Source organism: Onychostoma macrolepis, chromosome 13 (assembly GCF_012432095.1).
Source record: "Onychostoma macrolepis isolate SWU-2019 chromosome 13, ASM1243209v1, whole genome shotgun sequence".
Lineage (NCBI taxonomy): Eukaryota > Metazoa > Chordata > Actinopteri > Cypriniformes > Cyprinidae > Onychostoma > Onychostoma macrolepis.
Window position 1 is genome coordinate 11,696,558 of NC_081167.1, and position 17,904 is coordinate 11,714,461.

General features: G+C 38.6%; 1 protein-coding gene across 4 annotated transcripts in view; it reads left to right on the forward strand.

Annotated features, from left to right (window-relative positions):
* Positions 1 to 388: 388 nt before the first annotated feature.
* The window catches only part of nsd2 (nuclear receptor binding SET domain protein 2), a 32,751-nt gene continuing 15,235 nt past the window's right edge, over positions 389 to 17,904 (forward strand). The window contains exons 1-16 of one of the 4 annotated variants that reach the window (XM_058794948.1): positions 389 to 644; positions 2,469 to 3,217; positions 3,350 to 3,542; positions 4,793 to 4,953; positions 5,048 to 5,497; positions 5,596 to 5,667; positions 5,757 to 5,931; positions 6,188 to 6,241; positions 6,359 to 6,468; positions 6,592 to 6,688; positions 6,807 to 6,922; positions 7,130 to 7,240; positions 8,475 to 8,598; positions 8,676 to 8,876; positions 15,330 to 15,509; positions 15,695 to 15,851. In XM_058794948.1, coding sequence (XP_058650931.1) covers positions 2,483 to 3,217; positions 3,350 to 3,542; positions 4,793 to 4,953; positions 5,048 to 5,497; positions 5,596 to 5,667; positions 5,757 to 5,931; positions 6,188 to 6,241; positions 6,359 to 6,468; positions 6,592 to 6,688; positions 6,807 to 6,922; positions 7,130 to 7,240; positions 8,475 to 8,598; positions 8,676 to 8,876; positions 15,330 to 15,509; positions 15,695 to 15,851 — 2,936 coding nt within the window. In that variant the 5' untranslated portion in view covers positions 389 to 644; positions 2,469 to 2,482. The other 3 variants (XM_058794951.1, XM_058794950.1, XM_058794949.1) reach the window with 3 other exon arrangements.

Sequence of the window (17,904 nt, forward strand, 5' to 3'; positions counted from 1 at the left end):
TTTTCCGGTGCATTTACATAATTATTTTAGAAATAAGGCCAAAAACGCAACCAATGTCTGTAGGCGCCTTAATAAATCAACAAACCAAAAGACGTTTGTAACAAGCGGACATGGCAACACTGTCTGGCGCGCTTATTTTCTGGTTGCCAGACACTCTTGCTTGAGTGAAAATCGTCTACGCGCTCAAAATATATTAACTGGAAAAATAAAATATATATTTAAAAGAAAAATTACACATTTCAGTGTTAGTTTATGTTCAATTAAAAATTGCAACTAATGAATTCCAAAACGTTGTCGTTATTTTTATACAATGATGTAAAACTCAGCATTCGCCACGTTTTCTGTGTGCAACTGGCAACAAGATAACGAATTCCCTCCCTCGGGCTTCTGACGTCACATGGTGAGAATTGCCCTCCTCTGCTCAATTCCTCGAGCGGTGATCTGTGTCGCTTTGCCATTTTTCGAAATAAAAACAAAAACAGATGATCTCAGAATCTCATGGTTTCATCTTAAACAGCGAACCTGCGATGAAGTTTGGAGTGCGCCTAGGATAACTGAAGATGTTCAACGGAGAGTCGGCCGCGAAGAGAGTGATATTTGAAAAGGCCGGTTGAATTGTGCAGTCGCGTGTCAGCCAATCGGATGTGAGTATTTTTGGCGCTGATTGGGATGAGAGAGTTTCCCGCAAGCTTCTCAATACAGGTCGGGAGTAATGGAGATGCTGTAAACAGGTTTATTTTCCCACAGGAATAAATCGTGGCACATCATAATTAGGGGGATTGCTGTCTATTACACGCTGGGGTGGGATATTAGAGATTTTCTTTCACGGGTAAACGAGTCGTTTTGTAGTATGTCACTGACTGAGGCAGCTGCAGCTGTGCCTCACTTGCTAGCTGGCTAGGCTGTAGTTCGCGAGGTTTGTCAGCTTCAGTTTGAAGAATAAATTATTCCTGAGTTAATAAAATATACCATATGGTTATAGTATGTATCACAGCCCCAGACACATCCTCAGAGCTTACATATTTAATAGCGTAGAAATGTTTGGATCCGTACAAGTGTTTTATGTGTTTTGGCGATTCATTTCTTTGCTAACATCATATTAGCTCTACACTGTTACTTTCACGGACCTATGGCTTAATATGTTTTACTCCACTTTGTGTATACATTTCCTTAACGTTACATCCGTCTGGTCTCTGAAGTATTGCAGCATTTTAGCCGAGAGCACAATTCCCACGGAAGGTGTTTTAGTTTCATTTTGGTGTAAAAGTTTGTATTAACGTGAGTTATTTTCTTTCAGTTTGCTGTGGGCTTTTAGGACGGTTAGGAGAGTCCATCACTGACTCATCCATAATCTTCCTTCATTGATGTTAACGAGGCATTCTGACCGCTCATCCTGAATAACAATAGCTCGATAACTGCCTCTTCTTTAGGACCGAACGAACATTTGCATTTGAGCAGTCACTGTTTTACATAAAGCTTTGCTTGGGTTTTGTTTTTATGCACATTTTAGATATGATTCATTTATTGCCGTTGTGCATGTTACAAATCAAATGCGGTACTTTTTTTTTTTTTCATCTCGTTGATGGAAAGCTCGCAGTGCTTATTTCGTATCGAATGGTTTGGTTTATATCAGTGGGTTTTGTTTCAGGATTCATTTGAGGAGGTGGCGTCGGGGTTTGAGCATTGAGCTGAATCAAAGCGGCTGGCCACCCACTCGCGCACTGCGAATCCTCCATGGAAGCCATTTTAATGTGGGACCAAACCATTCCAGTTCTCAAACTCCATCCTCGCCATAATCCACTCAGTTCTTTCACCTAACCACAGTGTTCCACGCGAACTGTAACTACTGGTTATTTGTGGCTATTTAGGACTTTCAGCTTGCAGTAGTCGCCACAGGTGTAGTGGTTAGAACAGTTAATTCGTATTTTCGATAAACGTCGGTTATGTTTGTTCTCGTAATCTTTTTATGTTTTGTATTTTTAAAATGTACCTGTTAAATATATATATATATACACACACATACACACACACACACATAAATATGCTCTGCATTATTATTATAATTTTTTTTTTTTTAAAGTCTAATTCATGAACAGAAGTGGGCCTAGGCTTTTAAGGTGTGGTCCATTATGTAGTTGTGTTTGCATATTTTTATTTTAAAGCAAAGGTTGTCATCTTTTTCTAACCCAGAGGCCCCCTAATGTAAACAATGTATATTTTAATTCATAATAATCGCACAGCTTTATGGACTGACCAGACCATATTTTGAGTGTGTGTGTATATATTAGTCAACATTTTAAGTGGATATATATATATATATATATATATATATATATATATATATATATGAGATTTATATTAGTTTACATGTGCATACTTTAATTAATGTTCCCTTTTTTGTAATATAGTTGAGGACTGATTGTAAATGTTTCATTTTGTAAACATCTATTGCTTTTTGTCTTTTTCAGGCCCCTGGTTAGTAATGACAGATAGTAAGGGGACATCACTGCCTGCAATGCCAGAGCCCAGGAGTCCTACCACCATGAAACAACCCTCTGATTCACCTGGTGGACGTAAGGGTCGGGGTGATGGGAGCACTGATCCTACTATGGATAAAGCTGCTACCCAGCTGGCAGCTACACCTCAAGAAAGTGTTTTGCAGATGATTGGCAGTCATGGTCATAACCACACCCATGAGCGGCTAAAGGACCTGACTTCCCGCTTGTTAAATGGCGATCAAGACAAAATGTCAAAGCTCTGTGCTGCCACAGCTGCACAGCCTCTTCTCAAAGGGGTGGAGCCTGTTCCTCAGCATGCCAGCCCTCCAAGGAAGTCCTGTGTTTCTCCTGAAATAACTTTTAAAATAACCAAATGTGTGGTAAATCTAGGTGGGAAGACAAACCGATATGGAGCAGATTATGCAGAGGAGGGAACAGAGGCGACAAATGCACCTTTAAGACTTTCAGAAGGTTTTCTTGCCTCTCCAAGTGCCAGGAGAGAAAGACGAAAGAAAAAAGGGGGGCTTATGAGGAAGAGAACTCCTCCAAATTGCACAGAGTCAATTTTAACCCCTACTGAGAGTTCTGATCAATCCCCTCTACTGCACACCACCATAAATTCTAATGACCTCACCACTGAACCATGTGTTCTCCCCACTGAGTCTGATGAGCAGACTGATGGCGAGATAACTGCTAGTGTAACTCCCATCCCAATCCAGGTATAGCTTATTGGCTCTTCAACTGTTTTAATGCAAAATAAGTTGTTTGTCATAAGGAAAATGTGTTTACCACTTGTGGAGGGGATTCTCTTTTTTTCGTGAGTCTTACAGTTCTTCATTTCTGTCTTGCAGGGGCCTGTGTCTGACTGCGAAGTGAATGATGTTGCACAGGGTGTGGATGATGTGGAAGTGAGTGGTACAGAGACAGAACCCCGTGTGCAGTTTTCAGTGGGTGATGTTATCTGGGCCAAAGTGTCTGGATACCCTTGGTGGCCATGCATGATCACTACAGACCTGGAGATTAACATGCACTTTAGGTCAAAAGGTAAGGTGTGCTAGATCAGTTGACGTGTATTCTTCAAGCACTTTCCATTACCATATTGTCAACCACAACAGATTTGCATCATTACTGGCTTACTCAATTTCTAACTGTTTTTGGCAGTGCTTGCTAGTATGATGTAACATTAACTGCACCTTTTTATAATGATACATGGAAAAGCAAAGAATATCATAACTCGATCAGTGACAGTAAAATTGTAACTGCAAACTGATAGATAGATTAAGAAAAAACAATGAATCTGATGTGGAAAGTAATACTGTGAGAAAAAGCTTTTAATTGAGTTTTAAAAGTTGCAAAGGCTACTTGAGATTGAGTTCAGGAGTTTAGATGCCATGGCACTGCATGTTTTGCCACCCATGGAGGAAAGTCAGAATCTAGGAGACATCAAGGAAACAGCTGAAGTAGCTCAGAAACTCAAGAAGCAAGGTCATTAAGGGATTTAAAGATTACAAGAAGTGCTTTGTAGTAAATAAGAGATGAAACGGGTGGCCAGTCCAATTTAAACAGGATTGGGGGGGGTCGATTGTGATGGTTTTGGTGAGTAGGCTGTAACCAAGCTGTGAAGTTATGAAAGCATGTACCAGAGATTCAGTATCTTTTGGGCTAAGAATTGAGCAAAGATGTGCAGTTTTCACAGAGTTAAAAGAATGCTGCCTTGACCAGGTATTTAAAATGGACTGAAATGATAGGCTGACAACATCATCTAGATTTTGAATGGTTTGGCTGAATTTGGAAAGAACTCTGTCCAAAAAGTCATCATCAGTGCAATGGTAACTGTAACCATAAATGTGTAGTAATGTGAACAGAATGCATTTAAATATTGAAAAGAAGAGCAGAAGAAGGGCCTAAAACAGAGCCCTGGGGGGCTCCATGAGTAAGATGGGTAGTGAGTCATCTGGATGCTGTGTCTGTGAGGCAGATAGCTAAAAGTTGAGAGAAGAGTTGTGACAGTGTCAGAAACAACACTTACATTTGGTCCAAAAGGATGGTTTGAAAGTACTGATAGGGGAGGGCACATATCCTGTGGAAATTGTTTGCACAATGGTGACCTTGAGCTAACAAGCAGAGAGAAGGACTGGCTTCCAGCTGTCAACAAGGCAGCATGAGAAAGGTAGCACCTGTAAGAATTAGACTTAAACTTAGTCAAAACCTTAGACAGAATTAGACTTTTTATTTATTTTATTTATTTATTTATTATTATTATTTTATTTATTTACTTTTTCTTTTTCTTTCAGTGAATAGCCGCACAGGATTATTGTACCATGTACAGTACTTCGGAAATGCTCCAGAGAGAGGATATGTTTTTGAGAAGAGCATGGTTACCTTCTCAGGAAAACACCAATACCAGTCACTTAGCCGCAGCAACAAACTACCCATTGATATTAGTGGAAGGAAGGTACAGTAAATATTGTGTGTATTTTTCATTAATATTTTTATTGTATTATCGTGAGATTCCTTTGTCTCAGATGTTGTTGATGTGCTCTCAACAGCGGGCAATTCCTCGTAAGTTTCGGGAACAGTGGGAGACAGGTGTGTCACAGGCTACAGAAGCATTGTGTTTACTAATAGAAGAGCGACTTGCCAAATTCAGCTTTGTTTATGAAAATGGCAAAGCCCAGTTCAACCCTCGCATGCTACAAGAACTTCAAGCACAGCGCAATCAGGGACCACAGCAAGACCAAGATCGGAGGGAGTCTCAGGAGCTTGTTAGCCTCACTCCTCCTGACTCCACTCATTCCAGCCCCAACTCCACAACAACAACTACCACCATCCCAGGCCTCTTCTCCCACCCCACAAACAGCAGCACTTCATCAGGGAAAAACACCCTCTCCAAAAAAGCACCTAAAACATCAGTGAAGAGGGATCAGCACAGCACAATACTGAAGTGGAAGAAGACGGAAGCTTCCTCTGCAAAAGATGTCCCTGGGTGTACTGTTCAGGTAGCAGTTAATAAGATTGGACTTGTTTATCTCAGTGTAGAATTAGTATTTCAATTTCAGGCTAGAGATGTAATCTTTCAAATCTTTTGGCATTGTAGAATCACTGCACTGCATCAGAACACCAGAGTAAAATAAAGACAAAGACTGGGAAACGGGCTTACCGGAAAAAGGTGTGTTTTGTCTCGCTGGATAATGATAGTTTTTTCTGTTGTATTTTATGGTAATCACACTTTCTTTTCATTTTGTCTTTACATATAAGAAGGACCTGCTCTGTATTGATCTAGACCTTCAGCCAAAAGCTTCTCAGAAGAAGCCAAGACAGCTCAGACAGAAGTTTCCTGCTGCACCAAATTCAGTAAAGAAGAGGAAAGTAAAAGCTGGTGTCAGTATCTCTGACACTTTAGGCACAGTGTCCACTAATACTGGATTTTCAGGTGAGACATGTAACTTAAAAGACATTTATGAACTGTAAATTGCAAACAATTACCTAACCAGTGATAATTGCTGTTTTTTGTATCTGGAAAGATGAAAAATATATAAACAATTATATAGTTTAAACAATGCACATTATTGCACACATTTTTTTTTTGTTTGTTTTTTTTTTTTTAAATGAAAGCCCTCAAATGTTCATGGTTGTTGTTTCATGTATTTTTGTTCTTGTAGTAATTTCCTGTGATTTTATTTTATCAGATATAAAGTTAATAGAACCAAGCCCAAAAGTCTTGGTGGAAGATATTTCTAAAGGTGTGTAGGTGGTTTCATTATTAGCAACATTTCAGTTGTTTATGGAAAAGGTATATGGTTCAAACCTGAAATTCTCCTTCATAAAAGGTAAGCATGCATTCTGACTGCTTCATACAGGAATGAAAATAGGCTACAAACGTTTACGAGAATCCAAGAATGATGTGGAGCTGCAGCCTAAAAAGAAAACCAAGCTTGAAAAAGAGTTTAAAAAGCAGAAAGTCCAAAAGGTATGATATGATGTTTGTAGATATTTTAGCATGAATTGTTATAAAAATTAAATTTATAAAATAAAAATTTATAATTGAGCTATTAAATTAATAATATTGTTTCCATTCCTTCTTTTCTGTCAGAAGGCACCATCAAATGAGGCTGCTGTTGGTAAACCCAGGGGGAGGAGGCGGAAAGCAGATAGGGATGACAAAATGAAACAAACTAAAAAAGCCCCAAGTAAATGTGCAAACTGTTTTGAACTACAGAAAAGGCCCAGTCTAAATACTGCTCTTCTTTGTGTCATTTTTTTTCCCTCTACAGTTTCTCTGTTTTTAAAATTATCTTGGTTTCTCAGGGGAGGAGTCTCTTGCTAAAGCCAAGCGTGTCAGGAAAAGGAAACAGGAGTCAGGCAGACAATCTTTTCCTGTCTCATCCAAAAAGCACCACCCATCATCATCTCCTGAGCCAGAGGTATGTGTATTTGTTCATTTATTTTTTTTCAATACTTGAAATATCATACTTGGAACCTGACCATTTGTGGACCAGTTTGTAAAATGTGACATGCATGCAGTGTTTCTTGGTTTGAATAATTGACTTTGTTTGGAATGGTAAATCGTTTCTGTCACTTTTGCTTACAAGATGTCCTGTAAGTAAATATATTCTGAATGTATATTTCAGAGTTCGCTGTGCGAGCAGAGACCTGATTCTCCCAGTGACAGTACAGACGAATCACATCACTCAAAGAAGACAGAACGAACTGCAGGTGCCAAGAAGGAAAGTGTGTGTCTGGTGAGTGAACTGTCTGTGTAGTGTTGTCAAAAGTACCAGTTCTTTGTTGTTAAGTCGATACTTACATTTTAAAAAGGTAATGATACTAGCCTTTGTACTAACATTGTACACTAATACAAAACAACAATTTAAAAATACTTTTTAACATTCTAGCAGACATAGCACCAACATACCAACAAAGCACAATTTAACTTAAAATTAATAAGTTAGTAAAACAATATTTTGTGGCCATTTCTGAGACCCCTTCATGCAAATAAATGCTGCCTTGCTGAGCAGAAGGGAATTCTTTTCAAACTTTAGAAAATATTGCAGATCCCAATTTGAACACTGTGTGAATGTTATAATAAATGTATTAATAATATAAATAAATGTATTAATAGAGCTGTTGTAATTATTATCATTATTATTGTCTTTTTAATTTTATTTAACAGAATAACAGTAAAATTACAATACTAACATTTATGAATGTTGATGGAGCTTTTATTTTGACGGAAACCCGCAGGAAGTCCTCAGTGCTTCTTTTTGTTGGTTGACAGCAGCAGATTTATAAATTATTCTCATTACTAATTTGGGAAGATGCACGTATCACATTGCCACATGCCTTGTAAAAATTCATAAAAGTGTTACTGAGCAACTGATGAGTAACAGTTTCAGTGCAGATTTCCCTCGCGGTTTGTACTTTGAACCCTGTGAGACAACGTCGCGAGCTCCTGCAGCACTGTTTGAACATGCAATTCATGTGTGTATTAGAAAACATAACGTTCTGCAGTGTATTTAATTGTTAAAGGCCATTTCGCAATTTTAATCATACAGTAACCAGCAACAACCACCCCTTCCTCTTCTCATCGGAGACATGCGATGCAGTACTAAACGGTCTCTCGCTGTCGGTGCTTGTAATGATTTGCATCTTTCTCTGACAGTTTTAAATGCTTCGACACTGCCATCATGTTTACTGCATTAGTGCGCGCCTCTATTTGATCGCGTCACGTCATTGTTCGGTACAATTTATTAGGTCTTTTTATTTATTTTCGACCTAATAATTTCGGCAGCCCGAACAATCAGTGCATCCCTAGTAAATACGTCATCGCATCGCTATATCATTGATATCGCGATATGAGACACTTTTTTTTTTTTTTTTTTCATGTAAAAATTTATACCGGTATTATCGTGGACGGTATGATCTGGCACACCCCTACTGCATATTCATGAGTGTGATTGTGTTGCTGTTCCACAGGTGTGTGAGCAGACCGGGGAGGATCTGGTGATGTGTGAAGGACAGTGCTGTGCCTCATATCACCTGCACTGTATTGGGCTCGATCGGTCAGCAGAAAAGGTGCTCTGCTCTGCCTGCAGCTCAGGTGAGACACGCATGGTAATGTGAAGATAAAACGGCTTTCTCACTATTGTGAGCTATAATTTTCTTTCATGTTTTCAGGTGCGCATGTGTGTTTCACCTGTAAGAAGTCTGAAGGAGAGGTACGGCGTTGCTGTGTGGTTCACTGTGGGCGTTTCTACCATGAGGCATGTGTGCAGTTGAGCGCTCTCACTGTGTTTGAGAACCGTGGCTTCCGCTGCCCCCTGCACACCTGCCTCAGCTGCCACTACAGCGGCCGCGGTGCTGGCAAGGCCACCAAAGGTACTTAAACTGGCATGCATGTTTATTTAATTTTGCTCTGTCATAAAAACATACAGTCCAGGGCTCCAGACTGCGACCATTTTTTCTGCCGAAATGTGATTTTTATCTTGCATGTGATTTTTGGTGGAGTGTGCAGACTTTTTCAAGTATTTTACTCTTCGGGAACATTTTTGGTCTATGCACCTCGGTTGGATTGTTCTGAAGAGACGGTGAGTTTCTGGATATTTTTTTTTAGACTGATTCAAACCATGATTTGTGAGTTTGAGTCTTTTTGACGATTCATTAAAAGAACTGGATTATAAGCCTGCAAAGGGGTGGCAATTTAAAGATGTTTTTGTTTGTTTGTTTTTTGCTTTTTGGAAACCCAAGTCTTTATTTGAAGCCACTTTATTTTTTAAATGTTTTTAATCTTTAACTACCATGTACTAATGATTCTTATTAATCTGTGTGTGTGTGTGTATATATATATATATATATATATATATATATATATATATATATATATATATAGATATATATATAGATATATATATAGATATATATATAGATATATATATAGATATAGATATATATAGATAGATAGATAGATAGATAGATGGGAAGATTTTCCGATTAGCTCAGTGCATCGGCTACAAGTTGGCATTTATATATTTTCTAAGATATTTGCATCTGTAAAAACCAATTTATTTATAATTACTAGTGGATGCGCTATACTTTTATATAGAAAGTGACCAATAATCTGTGACCAATATTTTATATGTAGATTGTTTTCTCCTCTCTAAACGCGTTCTCTCATCACCACTGCTGCTGCTTGAATATGACGAATCACAACACCATGGAGACCCGAGGAAAAACAGGGAATAAAGTCCAAAACCTGACTTGAAATAACTTAACAAATTAATCGGGGCTAAAGCGGTTCAATAACGACAAATTAAGTTATCTCTCAACGCAATCTCTCTAATTTGTGCACGCTTATTCTTAAGCAGCCCTTAATGTCGATCATGGGTCAAATCGATCCACCATGGCAAACAGTGAATTTATTTGTGCTGTTTAATGCATTTGAGACGTTGTGTTTTCCTCAGTGCATAACTGACATGTCACAGGTATATTTTTCATCTGTAAATGTTAGAAAGTGATGCAAATATATCCTTTTTGCTGTCAGGAGTGGGTGAGGCTTACGCGAGTGAACAAGCACTGCTGCGCGCATGCGTGCTAAACAGACGGAACACAATAGAATAATACTGCAATAATTCTGAGTCAAATATGCATTTTGCTAAAATATTTGTTGTTGGACATTTAAATTTGTCTTTTGTAGAATTTTAAACCCACATTTAAGTGTATTTTTATGATAGCAGTTGCTGTAAAAGGACTATTGTTATAGGTAAATCAAATGTAAGCTAGTACCGTACTAATTACAAAGCTTAAATTAGTTAATGTGGGTTTCTGATAGCAGTTAAAATAGTCATTATATTTACTATTTATTTTCATTTTTAATTCAGTTATTTTAACTTTTAATTTAGTTATTTCAATGCCTTAGAGCAATTTTAGATTGTAATATTCCAATGTTCTGATATCTATTCTGCAAACTATAAAAGGTACAGCTGTCATAAAACCAGAGAAAAAGGCTGCAATGGCTAGTAACTAGAGCTGCACGATTAATCGTTAAAAGATCACGATCTCGATTCAAACACCAACGCAATCCCATTTTTAAATGACAACGATTCGCCCGTGTCCATTAAACCTTTGAAAAAAATCATACAACGTTCAAATCTGCGTTCACACTGCCACTGACACAGAGAGCAGATATTTAACATGTTTGGGTAAGAAACAGCTTCACAAACAGTCTTTTCAACTGCACAGTCTTATATAGTTTTTATATTATCACAGAAATACTGGGATGAAAGTTCGCAGTTCAGATATAAACATTAGCATTTACATGCACCCTCTTAATGCGATGAGATTTTGGCAATATTGCGATTTAAACTTTATCTCATCGAAATATACAGGCATGTAAACACCTTAATCGGAGTAGCCTATTGCTGCTCTGACCAAAGTGCGCATGTACTTGTGTCATGAATGACGTGACACCTGTAATAATACGGAGATTAGAAACGATGGCGGGGAAGAATGCATCGCATTTCTCGGGAAAACACAACTTGCTGCCACCAGTCTCTGTTCCTTACCCTCATCCAGAAACTGCGAGCAGAACGTGACAGCAGTGTAAGCAAATGAATTGCCGTCGCATTTCTATGGCGCCAAAGCATGGAATACAACCATATAAAAGTGTTTTGCATTAGACTTAAATAAATTAAAACAGTGGCCAGTAACACACCTACTCTTACTGAGTCCATCATTTGTGCTGTGCAGTGGGGTACGTGTGGCGGTAAAAAAAAAATAGCCTACAACTCGCGAATAATGGAAATTGCATGTAAACAGGAGTGAAGAGCTTTGCTCTTGACATGTAAACATCATAATGCTGATTACATTATTCGTGCGCATATAAACGTAGTCATTGATGTCTATGGTAGCGATCAAAATAGAGCAAATCCCCTTTTGAAAGTAACTGGCACTTCAAATAATGTGTCGATTGCATTGTTTTGCCACCTAGTGACTGTTAAAAATATATTTGTCATTGAATCTTTCATTCAGGAGATTTGTTCAAAAACACTGATTAATCCATTAATAAATAAAACAAGTGAAGTATTTATGAGCGAGTCAATGAATCATTCATTCAAACCATTTTTTCAAAATTTTAATATTAAAATTGGTGTATTTAATATGTTGAAGATATATATATATATATTAACGTGTTTAGTAATTCATTCAAATTAATTAAACCCTTTTAAGTAGACTGCAGCAATAATATTTTCTCACATTGTTTTTAGTTCAGAATCGTGATCTCAATTCGAGACAAAAAAAATCGTGATTCTCAATTTATCCAGAATCGTGCAGCTCTACTACTAACTGTCAAAAAAGTCTAATAATGGTATGTGAGAGAGTGGTAATATCATTGTGTTGCTATTGGTCAGTGTTAGAGGAACTCAGCTTAGTCTGACAGTTAACCTTCTTTAGACCAGATTAGTTTCCCAGCTTAAATTGCCACAGTGACTAATGCCGAGTTCACACTGCACGATTTTAGCACGATTTTTCACTCGCCGACAGGTTTTGATAAATCGCCGACAAATGCCCGACATCGGAGGCAAATCGGAGCTCGTTCACGCGAGTGACAATCGCGCAGTGTGAATTACCAAAGACGCGATCTGAGAGAATCGCCGACACGTCGCCGACGCCCGTGAAATATTTGGCATGCTAAATATCTGGAGCCGTCGGCGATTCACAATCACGCTGTGTGCAATGATTTCTGACTGAAAACTACATCACGATGACCTTCAGCCAATGAGAGACAAAGATACAGGGCAGAGGGAAGTTCGGTGAGGAGTTATCATATCAGTATTTTAATTTGTACAATTATATCATACAGAAACAAGCACAAACGCTTGACCAGCCGCAACATCATAACAGTTACTGCAAATTATTATTTACCAGAACACAATCCCTGTTCCATTTGCATCTCCCTCCTGCATAATCTGTTTTTCTTTTTGTAGCTGGAAATCAGCGCACAGACAATTTGCGGGCTATATTTTTTTTAATACTTCCAGTCTAGCCCGAGAACAACGGGCTGATGCACGCAGGTTCTCGCGTTATTTCCTTATCACTTCTCGCGTGTGTTTTGTTGTGAAACGTAGTTTGCGGATCAGACAGAGTTGTCGGCGATTCTTCCTATTGTGAAATCGTGCAATGTGAAAGCCCCTGTCGCCGATCCATCGTGCAATGTGAACACAGCAGCGACTGAATGCTACCCCAGATAGTCACGCAGTGTGAAAACAACAGCGATCCGACGAGTTTGAAAATCGTGCAGTGTGAACTCGGCATAAGCTTGATCTAGGCCCATGTTAAATTTGCTTTATGGAACCAAATCATTTGACAATGAGTCAGACTAACTGAAATAAGCCTGAATTATTCGGTAAACGTGTTTATGAAACAGGCCTCGAGGCGTTAAAAGTGATCATATTTTCTCCATTTGCATTGTATTGTGTTGAATTGAATCTAATCGAAATAAGATCGCACTGTATCATAACGTGCAAATCGCATCGCATCGGTAGCTGCTTCATATGTATCTTTAATGTTTCGTATCGTTGGCTATGCATCGAGATGCGTATCTCAGAGTCCTGCACGCGGGTGGGTACCCGACGGGTGAACCGCAAAAATTGACATAACGGGTGGAATAATATTGACGTGTCTGGTGCGGTGCGGGTCGGACTGGTAACAGGCACGGGCGGGTTGTGGGTACAATTATAACCAAGACTATTTCGACTTAATCCAGTACACGCTGATAGGCAGCTCCTTTCAAATTGTCCCATGCTTGTGTTCGCGCGCTCTGTCTGAAGCGGGCTTCTACAGCGGGATTTGCAAATACTGAGCACTGTAGCCAGTCGACAGCTGTATTGACATTGATTGACAGCTGTAGGTCTAGTGATTATATTAAAGTGAGCGCTCTTTCCTCGCTTTTCTGTAGTTAATCTATTCACAGTTTGAATAAAAGCTTTAGTCCGCAATAGTTTTGTATTGTTTATCACGTTGAATGGTGCTTTCTCTCTCTCTGTTAACTTGTTGGGCTGTGTGTGTTAAATGTTATTATTAAATTTATTATTATTTATTATTAAAATATTAACGCATTAACTCAGAATAGTGTTGTCACGGTACCAAAATTTCAGTATTCGGTACCGATACCAGTCAAAATCCACGGTTCTCGGTACCAATTTCGGTACCACATGCTAATTAAAAAAAACACACTATTTTTAATAAAGTCAAACAAAAATAAAAATGTACAAAAATCAATGCCATTCCTTATACTTTATTTAAATTGTGTTTCAAGTTTTTCCGCAAGTAATAAAAGTATGAAAAACAGTAAACAAGCTTCACCCAAATTTAATTTGTCTTTTAATTAATTAAATTTAAACACATTGTATTGTTTTGGTAAATAAAGGGGATTTACTATTAAAATTAAAATATGGAAGAAATATTGTGACTTCTTTTAAAAAAAAAAAAAAAAAAAAAAAAATTATATTTCTGGCACAATGTCTTTAAGATGAACTTTTATTTTGACGGGTTGCCGTGAATACCTTTAAATTTCTGTGTACCTTTAAACGTAAAATGCTCGCGAGGGGACTCTCAGAGCAGTTCTGTAGATGTTGTTTATGTATTTATGTCCTCATTGAGATGGCAGATGATGAATCACCGTGAGCGTCACGCGCGCTTCAGTGTATGTAGTAAAAAAAAAGAAAAAACCGCGCGTCTCTGCCATTCATTCACTCACACAGGGACTCGCAGAACATGCGGGATTCATATCTGAATCGACTTTTGCAGCTTAATATTTACAGATACTAGTCCACGTCGCGATTTGATTTAAGTGCGATGACCTACTTTTGATTAATTCATCCAAACTTTGACAAATTCACATTCCGTGCTAAACTGTAAATTCCGTTTTTATAACTGGATTCCGAGATTCTGTCCGCGTTTTCTGCATCGCAGAAATCATTGGGCCGTACGTGTCAAGAACCGGGTTGACCGGGTACTCGGTACCACCGGTACTTAAAAAAACCTGGTACCGTGACGTTTTCACTTTTTTAGTACCGACTTGGTACCGAAGTACCGGGTCTTTTGACAACACTAACTCAGAATGACTGAGTTATTGCTTGTTACATTAAAAATAAAATAAAGGTGTTTTGTCTGCCTTATGTAGATTTAATGCGGGTGCGGTTCAGGTTGCGGTTTTTATGTCAAACGGGTCGGGTCGGGTTTGGAATTAAATTAGTGTTGCTGTCGGATAACGGGTCGGGTATTCGGTTAACTACTGCGGGTGCGGGGCGGGGGCGGGTTTATCAAACAGGACCCGTGCAGGACTCTATCGTATCGGCCTGAGTTATGAGATGCACATCCCCTAATAATTATGTATAATATAATTTATCATTATTTTTTTTTTCATTATATTCATACTGCAAGCACAATTTGGTTAAACTCTATCCCCTGGTTTCACAGACAAGGTTTAAGACTAATCCCAGGCTAAAATGTAAATCTGAGCTGTTTCAACTGAAAGAAACTTGCACTGACTGATCTTCAATTATGTCAGTGCCTTTGTTTTGTCTCAAGATGCACACACCAGTAATATTTTTTTTATAAGGCACATTTATAAAAACTACTTAAATATTCTAATTGACCTATTGCCTAATCCTGTTTTAACCTAAGCCCTCTCTATGAAACCAGGCCTATATTTTACAAATAGGTTCAATTATATAAAAGAGCTAAATTAATCTCCAACAGAAGGACTTTTTTAAGCTGATGTTGGTTTTATCACTTTATACTTAAAGCACATTTCCCATTGTCCCCTTGCAGGAAAGATGATGCGTTGTTTGCACTGTCCCGTGGCCTATCATGTTGGAGATCTGTGTGTTGCTGCAGGGAGCGAGATGATCACTTCCTCTGCCATTGTGTGCACAAACCACTTCAGGCCTAAGAAAGGCTACAGTCACCACTCTCACGTCAACGTCAGCTGGTGCTTCATCTGCTCAAAGGGTGTGACTTCCACTCTCATTATTCAACACATAAGCTGTTTTATTCCTTTTTTAATGAGGGGCATCCAGAATTAAACATTAAAACATTGCAATGGATGTAAACAATCCTAGAACCTCATGAAAGAATTAGAGCATACTTGATTTGATCATGATGGCACAATATAAATGTATGTATGCATGTTGAAGGTGGCCGTCTGCTGTGCTGTGAGTCATGTCCAGCTGCATTTCACCCTGACTGTCTGAACATCGCTATGCCTGATGGCAGCTGGTTCTGTAATGACTGCCGCTCAGGGAAGAAACCCAAATACAGAGACGTCATCTGGGTCAAACTGGGAAACTACAGGTCAGTCTCCATCAGCACCACACACTTTTAGCTTTATTTAATGTACAAACTCATCTGCTTACAGAGGATTTTTTATTTATTATAGTTTATTTAGCGGTTTTAGTGGTTTCTAGTGCTAGAGAATGATATTAAAGGGGTGGTTGACTTTTTTTCTTTTTTTTTCTCTAGGCTTGATTGTGTTTATGGGGTGCAGTCAAACATGTTCATGCTTAGTTTTTTGAAAAACATTATTTTTCACATAATTTACCTTTTATTCCACACCTCTGTCCCTTCTTTGATAAATGCCCCGATTATTTCCTGGTTTTATGAAGCCCCTCCCTCAGAAATACGCGATGGGCTCTGATTGGTTAGCTAGTAAAGTGTGTTGTGATTCACTAAACCGCCTCTAGTGCGCGTCTGAATGTCCTGCCCCTCGCCTCAGCTGCATGTGCTCCGGTTGTATTGTAAACAATGGCGTTTTCTATATTGCTTATCAATTTGAGCCCGAATGAGATGCAGAGGATGGTCGTGCAGAACCTGTGCAAGTACAGCTTTTAATGGTATGTTTTTTTGTTTTTTGTTGTTGTTGGTTCATACTTTTAGATGCGCTATTATATGTAAATGCTACTGCTTCTGTTAGCTTTTAATATACGGTTTTATCCTGATTTAAGCTTTAATACAGCACAGCAACCGCACGCTCGTCCATGTATAACGCTTCTCATAGCTGTGTGAAAATAAGTGTATAATTGGAACAGTTTGTTGGAGCTGATCTGACGATCTGAATGAGAGAGAGAGAGAGAGAGATGCAGAGCAGGGCGACGCGAGGAACAGTATTAAGAACCGCTGCTTTAGAACATTGATTTTGAAACTTGTGAATCCATTAGAATCGTTAGAAGACAGAATCGCGATTCATATATGAATAGATTTTTACGTGCACCCGTAGTTTTCTCTTCCTCTTCTCTAAAGCAGCGCAGCATGGCCTCGGCCCCTTTGCTGCGTGTTCCTGGGGTCGGGGTTTATCTGGATCCGTGACGCATCGGACCCATTTTTTTCATTTTTTTAGGCATTAAACTGACAGAATTTTAAAAGACGATATCTCTGTTTGCATTGAACTGTCAGCTTCATAACTTTGCAGATATTGTTTATGCTCAAACAGCAACATTACACACTAACTAACGTTAAAAAAGTGAAATCCCAATCAACCACCCCTTTAAGATTTTGATCAGACATAAAATAATGGGCAAAATAATCACGCAGATCATAGCCTTGTCATTGAGGCTTTTTTTAAATGGTACTAGGTGGAAAGTAATCACCTAGTGATAGCTAGAGAAACTAGTGGCCGGACAACAAACAAGTGACCATGCATTTTATTACATGCTAAATTAAACACTAACCTAGTTTATAATAGTATTTTTGTAATAGATTATGATTATGTATTTTTTCATTTGCTATTTTTCATTAAAATGAAGCTATCTATATGTAGTAGATTGTGTTTAACAAACAAAAGCGTTACGATCAGGTCAACACACAGAAGAATAGAAATTCTACATTGATAAAAAAAAAACTGTGCTGGTATCGGATTGGATCGGTATCGGCAGATACTCAGAATTTTCGGGATCGGGTCGGTTCTGAAAAAATGGTATCGTTGCATCCCTAGTCGATATCTTTGAGAACACTGTGTCCGATGTAGGGCTGTCGCGATAACCGCAATATCGCAATACCGCGCTATTGATGAGCATAACCGCAGAGGAATACAACAACCGCAGCAACCGCGACATTTCAGTGTTTTCTTTTTCGTAAGGTTACGCCCTTCTTGTTTTACACTTCGTGCATGTGTACTGAATATTACTAATGATAACAATGTGTATCATGCTGATTTGCACAGAGGCTCAGTAAATTTGCACTTAACAAGCCTAAACAGACAGCGAATGAGAGAGAGATCGACTGATCGCGTGCGATTACCTCTGCATCTGTCCTTCAGGCCAAGTCATATGTGAAAACAGGTTGTCATGTCCAAGGAAATCGAAATCTGTCTTAGCATCGATGCTCTGCTGGTCAGCTGAGCCTTTAAAAT